This window comes from Heliconius melpomene, chromosome 10, assembly GCF_056956725.1.
Source record: "Heliconius melpomene rosina isolate 202511_hmr_F chromosome 10, ASM5695672v1, whole genome shotgun sequence".
Classification (NCBI taxonomy): domain Eukaryota; kingdom Metazoa; phylum Arthropoda; class Insecta; order Lepidoptera; family Nymphalidae; genus Heliconius; species Heliconius melpomene.
In genome coordinates, this window is record NC_140398.1 from 17,861,438 (window position 1) to 17,880,188 (window position 18,751).

An 18,751-nucleotide genomic window follows, 5' to 3' on the forward strand; every position below is an offset into this window, starting at 1 on the left:
TTTACTCTGTGAAAGTAGGATCCGGAAAGGAATAGATTTAAGAGAGAGTACCCACAGATAATATTCGACTGATGATGTCCGGGATCAACGTCCCGCGTAAAGAACATTACGATCATCAAATCATGCGTAAATAGTCTGTCGACTTGAATAATGGCCGCCTTTGTAATATTTTATATTATTTCTATAATATAAAATATATGTAGATACCGTCGTGGCATAGTGTGTGACGGCAAATGTGACGCTTGTGGGTTCGATTCAAGAGAAAGTGAACTATTTTGGCTTCCTCGCTCAGGTAAGTCGTGACAAAACGCGACGTTAAGCTCCGCTATTCAACATACAATGTTTCGAAAATTGGACAACGGAGTGTTTTAACACTACGCCCTGCTCAAAGACAATTTTCCCCGATACATACCAACGTCTGACTGTAAAGCTACAACCGTGGCGTGTACAGTCAGACGTGTTACCACTGTGCCACGACGGCCGTCGTACTTGTTATTTCATCCACTGTTTATCTATTTATCGCGAAAGTAAAATGCAAATAACAATCCTCGTAACCTCGATCTTGTTCCGCATCTGTCGCCTCACGTCCTTGACAGCTGCATACAAATAAGAAGCGCATCCTGCCTTTAATATATTTGTTGGAGAAAGAACTTTCGTTCATGTTCACGTCAGTTTACGTGATTTGCACATAAAATTGTATGTGTATTGAGTGGTCGGAGTGTGGACGCAATGGTTGTAGGTTCAATGCTTACTAAAGGGAATGAATTATTTTCATTTCCGCCATTCAATTTAAAATGTTTTTAAAATGGGGCGGTTCAGCATGTAGCTAGCATAAACTTTTTTCTTTTTTCATTAGTGTCACGCTGCATACCTTACATAGGACAGGCAGAGGAAACCTAGTGGCAGTTCCCATTAAGATACTGCCGTTATATACTTGCCGCTGAATTCTGGATGCGTTGTATGTTGATTTGGCGGAATTCAACGCCGCGCTTTGCCTCTTTGCCAGAGCGAGGAAATGAAAATATTAAAAGTTTCATTTTCCCGAGTGGGATTGAACCTTCGCAACCGTCGCATTTACAGTCGCATGTAAACATTCATTTATATGTAAAATAAATATTGCAGTTCGATATATAATAACTACAAGAATTATTCTAATAAAAAACTTTCTTAACAAACAATGTAACATACGTTCTAGTCTTATTGAAAATCCTTAGAAAATTTAACGGGACTAGAACCCACGCTCTAATGTCTAAAACACTCTAATGCTTTATCCAATTAAGCTATACGTTTTATACTTTGCTTACATTTGGTCTTCAATGCGTGAATAACATATTAAAATATAGTATAAAGTGTTAGCTATATTTCTATATCAATATTATAAAACTGAAGAATTCGTAAATTCTTTTTGTGCTAGGTAGTCCATTTATCGAGCAAGGCAAGGCTTCAGACGACGCACTATACATTTCGATATAAGCTAGTGTCATACACAACTCTTACTTATTCCCTTTTGACCATGCGAGTGAAGCCGCAGGTAAAGGCAAGTTTTGTATATGAATAGCAGCAGCAGGTCGGGCAAAGGGAAGGACATTCCAAACTCCACTCTCCGCCCTATTTTCGAGACATTGCGTGTTAAACCGCGGAACTCAATGTCGCGTCTTGTTACCAGAGCGAACATTCGAGGAAATTAAAATAATCCAATTCGCCCAGTGGGAATCAAACCCACACCTATCATAATCAACAAAAGCACATGCTAGCTACACCAAGGTGACGTCAAGTATTTCGTTCATGGTATAATTTTCACATATTCCCTTTAGGTTTGATACAAAGTAACGATAGAATATCGTTAGAGATAACAACACAGTACGAACTGCTTCATTATGTATTTAATGATTCCAGCACGACGCGACGAATAAAGAACTAAGGTTACGAGTTAATCTAGACTAGCTTTTGTTCGTGGTTTTGTTTGCTCTGAGTTATTTTCTTTTTCCAATATTCATATGTATAGGTATATCTTCAATCATATAAGTCAACTACGAGTCAGTAGCACAGGAAACCTTAGTTGAGGTTCTCCGTTACCCACTTTCCGCCGAATTTTCGAAATATTGTCTACAATCACCAGGATTAGAAGGTAATAACAATTATCAGCTGGTAATTCAAGCCACAGCCGCCATGTTTACAGGAGACGCTGTGTCGCTCGATTTTTATACATCATTAATTTACAATATTAACACAATTTGAATATCAATTAAACAACTATGTACATACAAACGTGTCTGTTTCCGGTTGCACAAGCCAAATGATCTCCTTTGACATTTTAATTCAAAATACCATCGAGATTGTAAGGATGTTGTGAGCGATTACTATATTTTGTGAATTATATTTTTTTATTAAAAGGTTTAAGGTGTCATTTTGTCACAATGGTGGTAGATTTAGAACCCAGTTTTTATGTTTTTTAGGTTTGTCATTTAGGCTCACATTACTAACCATCCTGATAGGAAGCAATTAATTTGATCAAATTTGTTATTGTGTCATGTGTCATACAAAATTATTATTTATCTATATTTATTTATAATTTGATCTCACGAGTGAAGTCACGCTTGAAAGTTAGTAATATAATAATTGGTCAAAACGAAAATATTCTTAAAGTTTACGTCATTTCATTTCCGTGCCTAGGACGCCTACTTGCGCCAAATACGGGTCCAGTTGGACCGGCTGTTGCGACATGTTAGCTAATTTGTTATATATTTTTATGATAAAATGCTTACAGCATTCTTAATATAAGGTTTTTTTGAGCTCCTAATCCTGTTAGTCGTTTGAAAATTTGCTAGTGTGTTTAATATTTTTTTATTTTGTTTGTTTTATGGAGACTATTTACCTGACTGCGACGAAGCCCAAAATGAGGGTTATGTTTTTAGTGTGTTTGTTTGTTTCCTTGTTGCCTTGTAACTGTTAAACCATTTTAATAAATGATATGTCGTTGATGTTGTCTGCATCGCGATCGTTACTGGACATGTTAATGCATTTTTGTTTATTCACTTGTTTTTTTTTTATAATATAAAAAGAGATAGAATCTATCACTAACACTAATACACTATACAAATCTAGAGTGCGTGTTGAGTAGCGGAGCTTAACGCCTCATTTGCCTTCTCACCAAATAAAGGAAATCTAGATTGCTCATTTCTCAAGTGAGGATTGAACTCTCAACTATCGCGTCTATAGCAAGACGCTATCAACAAAACGCAAGGATAGAAATTTCTAAAAATGTAATAATTAGGTTCATAATTCCAGCATGCCAGCGCAATTATCTTTATGAAAGGGCGAGAACAAAGGACGTTATCTATTCTGTTGTAAAATAAATTGAATAGTTGAGGGACAGGCATTCTTGAAGACTTGGAGAAATATTTTAGTGTGCACACGCTTTGCTGATGGGTGATTTGATGCTTCAAATATACTTTTTTTAGCTTCACGCTGCATCACGCATATAAGAAGGTAGGCTGAGGGAACCGGGAACCTAGTATTAAGACACTCTTTTGTCCACTTTTCGCCTAAAATATATTTTACGTCGTTGAGGAATACAGTGTGAGGTTATAAAAAATGTTAAGTAAAGAAAAATAAAAGGTGATTTTCCTCTCAAATCTAAACCACGCCAGAAAGTATTCTATTCAAATTAACTCACATAAATCAATCCATTTATAGTTAGTAATCGTATAAATGTCTAACTTTACACATTTGATAATAAAACTGTCGTATTATTTTTATTTTGAACTATAAATTATGTTATATTGTTGATTTTCGCAAACATCGACCTCGTCTAGTGCAGATCTTGCGCAAACTACAGTCGTTAAAAGATATTAGATGTAACTTTAACAGTTATATTAGTTTGCCGGCGTAAAGTTCCGCAGGCGATTCAAAAATACTGTCACCCTACTCTGGAATTTTTTTTTTATGAAATATAATTTTTAGCCTAGGTACCTCTTATAAAAGTCAAGAGGTTATTGACATGTGAAACGTCAACATGCTCTTCACTGCTGTGCGGTTTTGTATAAACTTATTTCCGTATGCCACAATACTATATACGGCTGTTTCCGGGGTGATGCGACATGGGTACCTTTAAAAAGCACGTGGAGATACCTCCACTTTAAATGTCGGCAACAAAGACAAGTACCTGTAGCTCCTCCGGCGGTGATTGCTTACTATCACGTAACCCAATTGCTTGTTTGCTTTGTCTTCCTTATAAAAAAACAATTTGTAATATATTGCTGTAATCATGTTAGACAAAACCATATACCAATAAAATAAAATGGTTCTGAAATAGAATACAGAATGACTTAGAGGCATCTCTAAGCTTTTCTTGAAATAAAATAAACATAGCCATTTAACGTAAACATTAAAAAAGAAATCTAATAGCGACATCATTGACACTCCCTTTCATACCAGATGGTAATACGATTTCACTTTAATATGAATAATATGCATAATTATGTCATAGAGATAATATACTTAAGTACAACTAAAAATATTTCAATATTCATTTTCGATCTGGCAACCAGGCAAAGCGCGGCGTTAAGTTCCGCTACTTAACACGCAATGCCTCCGGAATTCTGTGTCTCGTTCCCGTTAAGAGAAATATGAATACCTATTGCTGAGGAGTGATTTGGTACTTAAAATAGGGTCCAGAGGGACCGTGGGATCCTCGAGACCGTGGGATACCATGTCTCGAGCATAGCGGGATAGGCCTCTGCCTAGAGTAAGTGTACAAAATGATAGGTAGGCAGATTAATCCTGGTGTTAAGACAACGAATATTTGACTTTGCTTGGCGGAACACAACACCGCGCTTTGTTTATTACTCGTGAAAATAGTTAGTAGGGAGTGAAAATAATTCATTCCCTAGATTGGGAATCAAACCCATAACCGTCGTGTTTACAGCCCCCACGATCTTAAATTAAATTTTAGGAAGTAGCCAAAATATAATTTAAGTGCTTAATACAAAAATATTGAAATATACAATAAGAGTATTGAAATACATTACAAGACTTAGAAGGAAGCAAAGAAACAGAATAGATGAGGGCAGATCTAGCCACTTAGCTCTACTTTATATAACAATTTACAGTGATGAATAGGTTGCAGGTTTTCAGAATTTTCTAATATGGTTTGAATTCAATGTGGATACCGTGATTACATTCCGTTTTACGTAATATCAATATATGTTATAAAATAAAATCCTTTACCGCCACTGTACACGGAATATCTCAAATAGAGATATCAGTGGGGAACAGAGTGTCATAACACTAGATTTCCTTTGCCTATCCTGCTATATAAGGGAAGTAAACCTAAAAGAGTATAAAAATAAATAATATATATATATAGAGCTATATAATACACATATAATAAAGAGATAAACTCATTCCCCCGATTAAGAATCGAACCCACACTGTCCCTGTCGACAAACGTCGCGCTTACCGTCGCGTTACTCTTCAAAAATATGTGTTAAGATAAGAATTCAAAATAGTGTCCACGCCATAGACAATGTCAAAGGCGCGTTCGTATTCGCGTATCTGTCGATCGTTATAAGATTATCAGGTAATATTGTCCGTCACGTAGATCGCATCTTGCATTTTAATTATATAACCGAGGTTCGAGGTTCGAATATCTTAGATAAAGCGAACATTTTAGCAAGAATTTCATATACTATTGAAAGAATGTTTTAACACTCAAGGAAACGTATAGCTATAGCATGCGGGATGGTAGGCACAAATAACGTAGTGCGTAAGCTTAGACACTCCGTTCCGTATTTTATATATTTATGTAACTGAAAATATTAAATATGTAATTTCTCCAAGAAGGAATCGAAGCTACAACCATCACGTTCTCGTCCACCGCTGTGCTTCTGCACCACGACGGCGTCTTCGGTTATTTTAATTAATTATAAACAATATTTTACATTAAAAGCCATTAGCCCAGCAATAATATAAAACCAACTGCTAATCTAAGAACGTGGCGTTCGTGCTGCGTTTAATAACATTGGTGATCTATCCAACACTGCACCAGGAAACAATGTTAGATACGTTTTATAGGCGTTTAGAGATATCTAAGTAGAGGAGACCGTTTACACTCTCATGCGATCGTTGATATTTTTTTATTTCTATTTTTTTAGCTTCGCATATTCCAGGGTTGGTACTTGGTACTCTAAATGCTTCATTCCCATTCGTGGGAATGAGTTGTTTTCATTTCTTCGCTGTGGTAAGAAGACAAAGCGCGGCGTTGAGTTCCGCCACTCAAAACGCATTTGAAAATTGGGCGGAAAGTGAGGAACGAAGTGCCTTAACACTTAGTTCCCTCTGCTATTTACGGGATGCCATTTTAAGGATTAAGCTAAACAAAAATGTTGTTCTTTTTTGACATAAAAATATTCGACAAAACGCGAGCACAGTTTCCGGAAGTATTTAATAAAAAAATATATTTAATAGCCATTATTTGTTAATTGCTGTGAGAAAATGAAAGTAAAAATTGATAAATATAGACACGTGTAACTATGATGTGTAACATTTTACAAGGTAGAAAATATTAATTGCTATACCTGTTTTAATAGAGTCTCAAGTGGATGTAATAGTCGTAGGTTTGATTCGAAAAATGTATTTTATAGTAAATCAAAGACGTGAAGTATTTTTAGCTTCGCTCTATGAGACATACCACATTGCAGGGTACGCAGAGGGAACCTGAGAAACTAGTGTTGAGACACTTCCTTTCCCCACTTTAATGAATTATTGAAACGTTGGGTGGCGGAACTCAATGCTGCGCTTTTACGTCATTATTGGAACGAGGACAATATTTAATATTTTATTCTCCCAAGTGGGAATCGAACTCACAACCGTCGCGTTTACAGTCACACACTTGTAGCCCTGCACTTTATACCTATAGGAAATATAGCGCATGAGCTATATTGCTCTTATTCTTAAGTCGGTTAAAAGAAAATCTTAACAATTTAGTATAAACGTATCATATCAAGATTTATTAGACTTGATTTTCTATTAGTCGGCCTGGCTTTAATTAGCGGATCACACGGAAGATGCTGTAATAGTGGAACTGAACGAAATTCGAACGTGCCTACCTATTCTAAGACACTTTCCTTAAATCCTGATCTATAGAGTGATTGTCAAATTATTATTATTTATATAAAAAATTTGACGTTGTCGGTGAGAACGTACGGCGTTCGTATGGAAAATTAGAAGTACCTACCCATAAAATAGTTCTAAGTACATAAAACATACAACCATGATTGAGATATGAATATAAAAGACACACAGATTAATTTAAAATTCATATATTAAGTAAATAGCTAATTAATATTTCAAATATGAAAGTATTGTTTTCAAATGTGTTTTTCAGTAACGTTCATTGTAATACTTAATAAATTTATCATTATCATACGTGTATTTAATCCTTAAAGTTTAAACAAGTGTTCCGATCATAAACGAAGTAAGTATTCTGCGATTTATAACAGTGGTAATATATTCGTTTTCTTTAAAACTACTAAATACTTAATATACAGACTTTTATTCATTGAAATAATTACATACCATATGTTAAAAAAATGAGGTGGAATGTACCATATGAAAAAATAAAATTTGTCATTAAAATATAATAACCTTTGAACTGATATCAAACTAAATACGAAAGAATAGGTATATTATTATAATGTAAACCTAGCGATTATCGACACGCAATACCGTGATTTTAAAGACTAATTATTAAAAATAAAAAAAATAAAAAAAAATTATAATATACCGTGCTATTTATTAAAATATTTAATTTTTTGTACATATATTCTTTATTTATTAACATCTGCAAAATTTTGTTTAACTTTAAAAAACAACGTAAAATGGAACATATATTGTCAAACGTTAACTATTAACGTCAAATTAGCTTCGCATTCCGAAACGTCACGGAAATCGTTTCTCAATTATTACAGTTCATATAAATATTAATACACTTTAAATTCTGACTGTATTATATCGATATTGTATTAATTTAAATTGTTTTACCTATATACACATTACTAGAAGAATGGACGACGCGGAAAAATTAAGTTGCAGTAAGAACAAATCAATTGTTCAAAGAAATACTTGTATTTTCTTCTAATTTGAACTAGTTATTTTAAATGTTTCAATGTTTTTGTAGAAGAAGAAATATGTGATATGAGCGATGCTGAACATTCGACCGTGGCGGACATGTCCACTGATGATCCCAAAACTAGTGAGGGCAAAGTAAAGAAGAAGCGAAGACGACGCCGGGAAATTGATTTAGTTTTTGTAAGATATATCTTTTAAATATTAAATTGACTTTTAAAAACGAGACAATACAACCAGTGTCTTAAATTTTCTATAAATTTTATAGAAAAACATTGATTTCAACTTAAAATATTTAGTAAAAATAGAAAAACCAAATTATTAATTAATAAATTGGTTATATTATCTGGTTTATAGATAAAATCAGAAGATGATGAAACTGAAGATGAGAGTGGGTTAAAAAAAATGTACCGTCGATCGAGTCCAGGCCCTGGCCCTATATCACCGGCCTCACACCGTGAACCTCGCACTTGTGTACTAAAAGTAAGAAAACAATCACACCCATTGATAATAATGATGAGGTCATTGTAATGTGGCAGCACAGCATCTGACTGTAGACACTAAGCTACATTTCAGCTCCTGAACAGTCAATGTCCTGCCTGTCCTGTTATATGTATGAAACTGAAATAAAATTATACATTAAACATTACATTCTTTCTTAGGAATTGTATTAAAATATCAACATACTGGGACTTGACACTATGCCTCCTGAAATCTGTCAAAGCACTTGTACAAACAACTTGTACAATCTCAAGAAAATTTAATATAAATTGTTATTGATCTGAGCACTCCCTATCAGTTTAACTTCTATGCTTCCATTACATTAAAATTTTAATAAGTTTTCTAAAACAGTATAATTCCTTCTGAAGTATAGAATTACATTTAATGATAATGTTCACAGGCAAGTCAGAAACGCCGTCCCCTATCTAGGCTTTTAGAACAACTTCTACGTAACTTGGAGAAACGGGATCCACACCAGTTCTTTGCATGGCCTGTGAATGATAATTTTGCACCAAACTACTCTAATATTATAAAAAAACCCATGGACTTCTCAACTATGAAGCAAAAGATTGATGATAATGAGTACAAATCACTTAATTGTTTTATTGTAAGTGTATATTATATATTTTTTTTAGCTTGATCCTGTGTTCCGCATGATAGACGGATGGAACCTAATTTTAAGACACTGTTCCCCACTTATTCAATATACATGCAAATATTAATTTAAATGAAGATGGAAATCAAAATGCAAGGGAGGGTTTTCTGATTTCTGTCCATTCGAGGCTCAACTCAACAGAACTCAATGGCACACTTCTCCAGTCTCTGGGCTGGAAAATTAAAAATAATTCATTCCCCCATGTGGGAACTGAATCCCCTAAAATTTAATTTACAGCCATGGTGCATAGTATAATTTGTGTACAAAAATATAATCTATACTAATATAATAAAGCGGAAGAGTTTGTTTGTTTGTTTGTTTGAACGCTAAGATCTCTGGATCTACTGGTCCGATTTACTATGTTTTTGTTTTGTATGAAAGCTGCATTCTTCAGAAGTGCTATAGGCTATATAATATTACATTACACATATATACTAATAAATTAAAATACTTTCTAATTTGACATGCAATTTATTCTGCCATGTTAATAACAACCTTCGTTGCTAAACACCGGTTTGCAAAGTTTCTTTGTTGTTTTAAAAAAACGTCACCCAAAATGAACTTATATTTTGATATTCATCCTTATAAAAATAAATATATTATATAATATTTAATAAATATTCTTATAGTTCAAGCAGGCGTAGCTGCGTCCGGGTCCACTAGTATATTATATTTTTACTGTGAAAATTTTTATTATGAACATAGTTATTTTCCAGCTAGAAAACAAATAATAGCATTCCAGTTATCATGACATTTCGTGTTTAGTGGGAGAGCTCAATGCCGCGTTTTGTCTTGTTATTCAAGCTACATAAAGAAAATATTTAAATCCTCCAAGTGACAATCAAACTAACAATCCTCACTATAACAAATAGGATACCATGGTCCATGCCATTAATGTAATTTTTTTCCATTTACAGAGTGATTTCAAAATAATGTGTAACAACGCAATGAAATATAACAAACCTGGTACAGTCTACCATAAAGCGGCCAAACGTCTTCTACATGCAGGTCTAAAGCAACTTACACCTCAAAAGTTAAGGCCCCTAGGCGACATATTGACATATATGTATGAAATACCGATACGAGAACTGGGATTCGATATTGGGAAGATGGATGTGGTGAGTTATAATTTTAGATTATTGTGTTTTTGTGTCAAGTTTATTTTTAGTTCTTTTTAGTGGAAGGGATTTTTTTATCACAGGTTGTAATTTATGTTAAGTGACTATATTTTGGGATGTAAAAGAAAGTATGACTTATTCTAATTATTACAAAATTGAAAATGAATGAAAGAGTTAACTATTATATAAGTACTATAAATAAATATAAGCAATACATATCTTTTACTGTTAATATACAAAATGATACAACAAGAATATTAAAATGAACTTGTCTGTCTATGCTAAAATGTAAAATAAGATTTATCTTCTAAAATATCAAGCAAGTCTTACAAATGTGTTCTTTAAACATTTTATCTGTAATCTAAAAACAAAGATGCTGCGAATAACACTTCTAATTTAATCTCTGATGTGATTTAACATTTGTATAAAAGTTTAAAATAGATGTATGCAAAATCTTAACCTACATCTTTTAGACAGCTTATAGCTTAGTTAACTTAGTTATTCATAGTATTTTTAAAGTGTTGCCCTTAGAAAAGGGAAATACTGTTTTAGAAAACATATAACAACTTATTATATGTACCATGTGTACAGATTTTTTATTTCCTAATAGTAAATACTATTCCAATAGGAATTATATTTACATAACCTTAAAAATATTTAGTTAATAGCATTCTCTCGCAAAATGATAATTATGGCAATTATCTTCCTATAGCCGAAATATTTAAAAATAAAATTCGAGACGATGAGAACGAATAGCTGGTTCAACTAGACTTTCCTAAAAAAATATTAATTGTAATAATCTTTAATCAAAATTTAATATTATTAAGATATGAAAAGTAATTTGTTTATATAATGAATGTTTTACAACGCAGCCGTTAAGGACAAACGGTCGAAAGGTTTGCAATATAAATATATTACGTAGTAGCACCGCGGGTGAGAACAGACATACAAAAAAAACAAGCATGAATGTGTGTACATAGCTTTATAATTTTGAATCTCTCATTTTTTTATTTGAAATATTTATTTAAATTCTCATTTTTTTATTTCTTTGCTCTGGTGTCGAGGCAAAGCGCGGCGTTGAGTTCCGCCACTCAACACCTGCCTCCAGAATTCGGCTGAAAGTAGGGAACTGAGTGTAGGATATTGCACAATAATTAATATTCAAAAATAACATGTGTAAACATGCTATGTCGGCGCACTAAATTTACTCGCTAAACTTTGTACATAATAAAAAGATATATTTTTTGTCTTTATATAAATTCAAAAATGAACTGATTTAAATTAATAACATTGAATTGTTTTATACTTCTATTAGGATATATTTTTTAGGATTTATATACTAAATTAGTTTAATATTAGCAAAGTGATGATTTTTATTATAATGTTTTCTAATCCAAAGTCTTCAATTAAAGTAAATCTGTGAAATATTCTTATACTATTTATTCTTAAAATTCATTTAAAATTAGTAAAATAATAAGAAAAAATAAATAAAATGTATATTTAATTCATTCACTATGTCATTTAATTAGTTATGATCACAAAGTATTTAGTCAAAATCTTGTATTAACCACAGATAAAAATAACAATTGGCATTGTAACTTGTCTGTTCTCGCCCATAATGTCCTAGACTTTTTTACGCTTTACCAAATTTTTGATTGAATGTTTGTTTTGTTGTTAGTTTTGAAACGTCCTATATTATAGTGCAGACTTTTGCATGCTATTCAATAAAGCAACCTATACATGCTCAATATTATTGTGCAAACATTTGAAACAGTTCCTTCGGTTGTGGGTTTGATTTCCACTTGGGCGAATAACTCTATTCAAAGTAATAATCATATCAGAATTGCTATAAAAATGGACAACAGAGTGTCCTAAAACTAGAGATTTATATGTATATAAAATAGGCTATGTTATGCAATAATATTGACCCTGTATTGACCGTTTTACATAGCAGATGAAAAAAAAGTTTTCGATGCATGAGTTTTTGTATATATACTTATGTTTTACCTTATAATAATGAAAACATGTCTGTCTGTTCAGCATAAAGTCCTAAAACGAAGCAGTCCTATAAAAAGTGGTGGATCAGAAGCGGAAGTGGTGTCAGATGGAGGTCAAGATAGGCAGGATAGTGGTGACAGTGTGAAGATACAGATGGAGGCTGCGAGAGAACAGCATAGACGACGGTTGGCTAAGAAAGGTAATGTTATATAGATTTTGTTTCTTTTACGTCTTTGCAACCATAAAAAATATAATGATAAATCCAATCTCTTTTATTTAAAGTGGGAAATATGAGTGTTGTAAATATAAATCTAAAATTGATAGAAAAATATATTTATATTAGACTATTTCCTTAATGAACCGATTTTTTTTGCACAATAAATATTGCTTACAAATTATTAAAAGATTTTTTCCCGACTGCTAAGGAAGGGTTATGTTTTTCGCGCATATCTTGTATTTATGTAATATTCTTTATTACCTCATATCTCCATAACCGCTGAACGGATTTACATATCTTCTTGACCCAAATAGGAATCGAACCCACAATATCGCTCCAATACATGTCAAGATAATCCGAAACTGAAAAATTTTAGAAAAAATATCAAAATTAACTAAAAGTGTTTGCTTATTTTTTTAACTAGCTTTCCCCAGAATGGATTCAGAAGGCAAAACAACCTTGAACATAGTAACACATACAGTGGAAGGAACTGGCGATGACAAACCTTTGACCCTTGGACAGTATATTGGCAAATTGACTCAAGGAACAGGAACTTTACATAGTATGATATCTTTTTAATAATAATATTAACAGCTTTTCATATTATATTTATGTGTATATTTAAAAAAACGACTTCTAAAGTGTCAACTAATTATTTCTTTCCTATTTAAAGCTCCAAGAGAAGATAGAAGGAATCTAGCAAAATGTGTGAAACCTCTACACTATGGGCCGTTCAGTTCATACGCGCCCGCTTACGACGGCACTTTCGCTACCTTAACTAAGGACGAATCACATTTGATTTATCATACTTTACGTAAGTTTACAGTTTTAATTTGTGTTTTTTTTTTGTTATTTATGTTTAATAATGTAAAGAAAATAATTTAATAAGATTTATTGAGTTATATAAGAAAAATATTTTGTATGGATACTTTTTTTGGAATCAGGAATCTAAAAAAATATTTGTTAGTATAGAAAATATTTCAATATTATATATTCACGTTTTCAATTTTTTTGCTGTTTTTTTAAAAAGAGAGATGAATTAAAATCATTTTATTTTTGTTAATTCTGATTTTTTTAATCTTCTTTTGTAATTTCTTGCTTTTATTATTTATTTTTTCTTGGTTACATTGATATTAAGATTTTTTATGTTGGGCCATAGGTTCATATATCTTAAGTATAGTTATATCTACTATATTTTTTTTTTATTTTCACAGCATCAGAGACAGGTCAAGGCAATGAGGAAATGCTTAGATTCGCACCCGACTCGCCTTGGCAGCATATATATGATATGGAGGCACTCTTCCCTGATAAGAAAAAACAAGTTGAGGAACCACCGCCTAAGGAAGAAGAGGTATTTTTTGCAGATTGACTTTTCGTAATTTAAATATGTTCATTCTCCCCGAGTGGAGATCGCTTTCGGGATTTTTATACCATGGAATGCTAAATATGTTATGCTTCCCATTTTACCAAATTAGTAATAAAAAAATGTTTGTCAACAGGAAGTACAAATCGATTTCTCTGCCCTACGCACTCTAGCCGACTTAGGCGTAGATACAGAATGGATATCACACGCAGAAGCCCAATCCAAGGACTACGGCCTGACTAACGCCCTACGCCACACTCACTCGTTACTCGCCGCCCTAGAACGCGCCCAACGATCAAGACTTGAAGCCCAACACCCCGCCCTGGCTCTCGCTGCTAGGGCGCCGAGAACTGAGAAGGAAGCTGCTAGGAGGGTAGCTGTTTGTTTAGCGGGTATGGCTGCTCGGGTACCTCCCGGCGCCCTAGCACCTGTCTCCGTCCTAAGGAAAGCAATGGGGGTTACCTTAGACCACCTGGATACGCCCATGCCGGTTGATGATTTTGAAGATGCTACGGAGGATTTTGATTGATAATTGTATATGGTGTAAATAAAAATTGTGAAAATATTATCGTTTCTTTTTTTTGTGGTTTCAATCTTAAAATCTACTATTTTAAGCTTTTATTTGCCGCTTAACACGCGTAGTGTTTTGTATATTGTAACCTTGTTCCTCTCATTTTTTGTTTGTGGGTATCAAGTGTCAATTAGTCCTATTAGTCTTGTTATATAATGGTTGTAAATATTTGAAATTTAACTTCTTAAATCACCAGACTAGTTTTTTCTGCCTACCCTGGTGCATGGGAGAGATGTGTGAACTACAAATAGTGTAGTTTAAGAATTACTGTTAACTTCAATATTAATTTAAAGTCGTTGCATAGATGGCGTTGGATTGTAATTTATTAATAAATATATCGTTATTTAACTATTAACTACTGTATTTAAACAAGAAAAATCGGTTGAAAGAAATTCATTTACACGTAAAAATTGCATATCTTGTTACATTCCCGCTCGATGACGCTGACCAAGACCAGTCCTGCTGTCCAGGTCAACAGCAATAAAGACAATTAAAAAAAACTTGTTACATTAGAAAGATTACTTAGTTCAGATTATCCCTAATAGATGTCATAAGTTTCATTTGATATTCTTTAGTTAAATTTAACGTTTACAAAAAACTCAATTGAAGATGTTTTTTTTTAAGGAAAAAGGACAAGGCAAACGAGCGTCCGGGTCACCTGTTGGTGATCACCGCCGCCCACGACCCCGTGCAACACCAGAGGAGCTACAGGTGCATTGCCGGCCTTTGAGGTGGAGATAGATGTGCTTTTTGAAGGTACCCATATCGTACCGACCTGGAAAGACTGCCGCGGGTAGACCGTTCCACAGTTCGGTAGCGCGTGGAAGGAAATTTCTACAAAACCGCACAGTAGAGGAGTGCCACGTATCCAGGTGGTGTGCATGATACTTAAGTTTGTGACGTACTGTGCGGTTAGAAAATTCGGCGGCAGGTAACAGGTCAAACAGTTTTTCAGATGTAATTGTAACAATCATGTAAAATTGAAACCGTCTTGTCAGAGCAGGAGAGGTTTTAAGTGCTCGACTGCTTTCGATTCGATTCCCACAAGTGGGAATGATAGTACTTAATTTATATTTTTTTGTACTCTGATAAACAAAGCACAGGGTTGGGTTCTAGCAATAAACATATAATGTATCGGAAATTGGACGGAAAAAGTGAAAAAGAGTGTGAGCGGTCTTAACACTAGGTTCCCTCTGCCTATCCTGCTATGTGCGATATACAAGGAGAAACAAAAAAAAATTAAATACAACAGATTAATATCAAATAAGCACATACAGACAATTTTTCGTTCTCACATAAAAAAAAATGTTATAATCATTAGTCACCCTTAAAAATTATAACCGCATTTAACCAATCGACCCTACAACAACAACCCTACAAACCCTTCAGTCTACTAGAAAGTCATGAGAAAATGTTTGGAGCACCCTCGCAATGGATTCGCATCGACCGTAAACAATGATCACCTGCTACTTAGCGCGAGAGTGACCACAGTCGCAACGAGCGTGGGTTTGACACCGACTCGGAGGAATGATTAGTTAATTCAAGACGCATTTTCTTATAATAAATAAAATACTTTTGTAATATGTAAAAAAAAACTAGAAATATTTGAACATTTTTTTAAAGTTTTACTCTATAGTAAAGTTTTAATCTCTTACGAAAGTAGAATATTTTTTTAAGAGAACATATAAGAATTTGAACGTAGCGGGACAAATTCTGCTCTATTCCTTAGGTAAAAATAGTTAAGGCACTCCATTCTCCACTTTCCACGGTTCAGGCGGGATGCTAATTTATTACTTCCTAAATTATTAGGCACATAAAAAAATTAAAGTTAGTTAGTCCACATTAAATCTAAAAGTATGGTCACACGTTTTTCCTAACGGTGTGAAAGTGCCGCGCACGCGCTCACACGAGTTGCGCACGCGCATCTCCACTACTATAGAAGGGGGAGGCAAATCAACGTGAAATCATTTAATATCGGCAACTATTTGAGGGGAATGGAATTGATTTTGTTCGATTTTGATATGATGACAGGTCATTTTGTTATTATTTGTTTGTTTTCAATTTTATGTTTCCTTTTTCTTTTTTTAAAAAAACTTATTTTAATTAAAATTTAGATATGAAGACCATCTAAGTACGATAATAACATAATTACTATACATTTTCTAAAAAAAATATGTTGCTTCCTAAGAGAGTGGTTAATACTTTAAAATGATAAAAAAATCATGTTTCTCGTGTACTACTGCAGCAATACAATTTTTTGTTAAATTTGTGGGTTCAGTTTCTTATATAAAGGAGGATACATCTGAAATATTTAGACATACTGACAGACAACGCTGGTATAGAAAGCACTAAGAGACTCTTAGACCCGTATTTATAAACCATTCTTAACTTTGAGAGCGATTTTGAGATGCCGTTCTCGTTCATAAATTCGCTCTCAGAGTTGAAAGCGAAATATCAATACAGACCTAAGTGCACTCTTTCTTTTCTCTATAGGAATGGGACAACACCGAATTTTCCATTTTTAAGTCCAAAGCACACAAAATTGGGGGCGACGACTAGTCTATTTAAAAAATCACTTTAAATAAGTACAAATGATTTCCCACATTTTCCTTCACTTCTCAACTTAAAGGCAAAAATCAACAATAATTCTAATACCACCCTCGTGCTTTATACTGCACCCGCATTCACACGGGAACAGAACCTACGGCCAGTTTATATAGACACCCCTTGCTGACAAAAATACTCCCTTGTACTATAACTTTAAGGGTAGTTCAAAGGTCAATCTTGTTTGGCTCGTTACTTGTTATATGATAATACATTACAATGTTTTTTATTATATCTAAGTGTATTATATTTGTATTGTGACAGTTAGTGGTCTTGACTGATCGAAAGCTCCGTTATTTTTGCTTATAATAATTGTAAAGAAAGGCTTGAAAAGGTTTTTTATTTAAAAAAATGAACACGATTTTACTTTGAACAAACATTTTTAGAATATTTTTATAGTGGTATCTAATATTTTTATGGAAAGATATGACTCTCTTAAATACACTGGAGTATGAAGATCAAAATACCCTATTCAAATAGACTTTTGCAAGCACTCTGAATCGTCGCACGAACATGAAGCTACTACTGGCAGTTTCTTGGGTTCACGCTGTATTCGTAACGGGGTAGCCGGAGAGAACGGAATGCCAAACGCTACGGTCTCTGTACCTCTTTCACCTCGCACATATGTATATGCCCTCCGGGGAGGCCTCTTGTACGTGACGTTCCTCTATTATCATCAATAATATGTTCTCATAAGTAAACCGAGGTCTGTTACCGTTCACTCCTCCTAAAGAATATAAAGGAAAAATTGATAACAATTGTTATAAAAGGAATAAATAAAGTTTGTCCGTAGAGCTAAGCGCCACGTTATTTGTTTCTTCCCTCGCCAGGGACGATACTTAAAATAAAACGACAGACTTTAAGTAAATAAAATAAACAAAAGCCGAGATCAACCTTGCGAAATATTACAAAACCTATCAAAATATTGCTAAAAGTCCATAAACTTTATATTAGCTTTAGACCAGAATAAACATAAACAACTGAACTATTCCCACAAACAACGAATCAAAAGATATATTCAATTAAAAACATTTTATACAATATTCGAGTAGGTATATCTCAAGTATTTGCTTGAATGTAAAGAGTTTTGGCAACAATGGAGACAATGTACCTAAAAGGCACCTGCCAGATAGTTCTCACGCCCACAAAAAATGGGTTAAATTTGAAAAAAATGAGCTTTTCGATATATTTTTTCATTATACAGTGACTGTGTGACCTGATCTTATATGGACGGATTTGGATGAACCATTTTTGATTTGGTTTTACGTACTTTGACATCATTTTTTATGTGTGATCGCAAATTTCGTTCATCGTTGAGTTGCCGAAAATGAATCGTACGTAGTTACTAAAATATAATTCATAGTATTTACTATAACATCTATACTACTTGTACTAGTATTATGAAGGTGAAGAGTTTGCTGATGAATGACGAGGTGAGGTGAATGCTCTAACTCAGAGACTGCTGGTTGAGATTGGTAAAATCATTTTGACTTTAGCTAGTCCGTTTTAGCTTATAGGCTATTACATGTTGTTAGTCGTTTCGATGTAACCCATATTTCATAAAACATGCGCGAAGAGTCTTAACACTAAGTTTCCT

General features: G+C 33.6%; 1 protein-coding gene across 3 annotated transcripts; it reads left to right on the forward strand.

Moving 5' to 3' along the window:
• Nucleotides 1-7,910: 7,910 nt before the first annotated feature.
• LOC146536044 (bromodomain-containing protein 7-like) lies at nucleotides 7,911-14,547 on the forward strand. 3 transcript variants are annotated; one of them, XM_085191457.1, is made up of 11 exons: nucleotides 7,911-8,093; nucleotides 8,180-8,310; nucleotides 8,485-8,610; nucleotides 9,029-9,235; nucleotides 10,201-10,401; nucleotides 11,274-11,297; nucleotides 12,442-12,598; nucleotides 13,041-13,178; nucleotides 13,290-13,430; nucleotides 13,831-13,967; nucleotides 14,116-14,547. In XM_085191457.1, exons 1-11 carry the CDS (start codon nucleotides 8,066-8,068, stop codon nucleotides 14,506-14,508), a joined length of 1,683 nt encoding a protein of 560 aa, XP_085047583.1. In that variant the 5' UTR covers nucleotides 7,911-8,065; the 3' UTR covers nucleotides 14,509-14,547. The 3 variants fall into 3 exon arrangements, with proteins under 3 accessions (XP_085047583.1, XP_085047584.1, XP_085047585.1); XM_085191458.1 differs by lacking the exon at nucleotides 11,274-11,297; XM_085191459.1 differs by lacking the exon at nucleotides 8,485-8,610.
• Nucleotides 14,548-18,751: the final 4,204 nt, after the last annotated feature.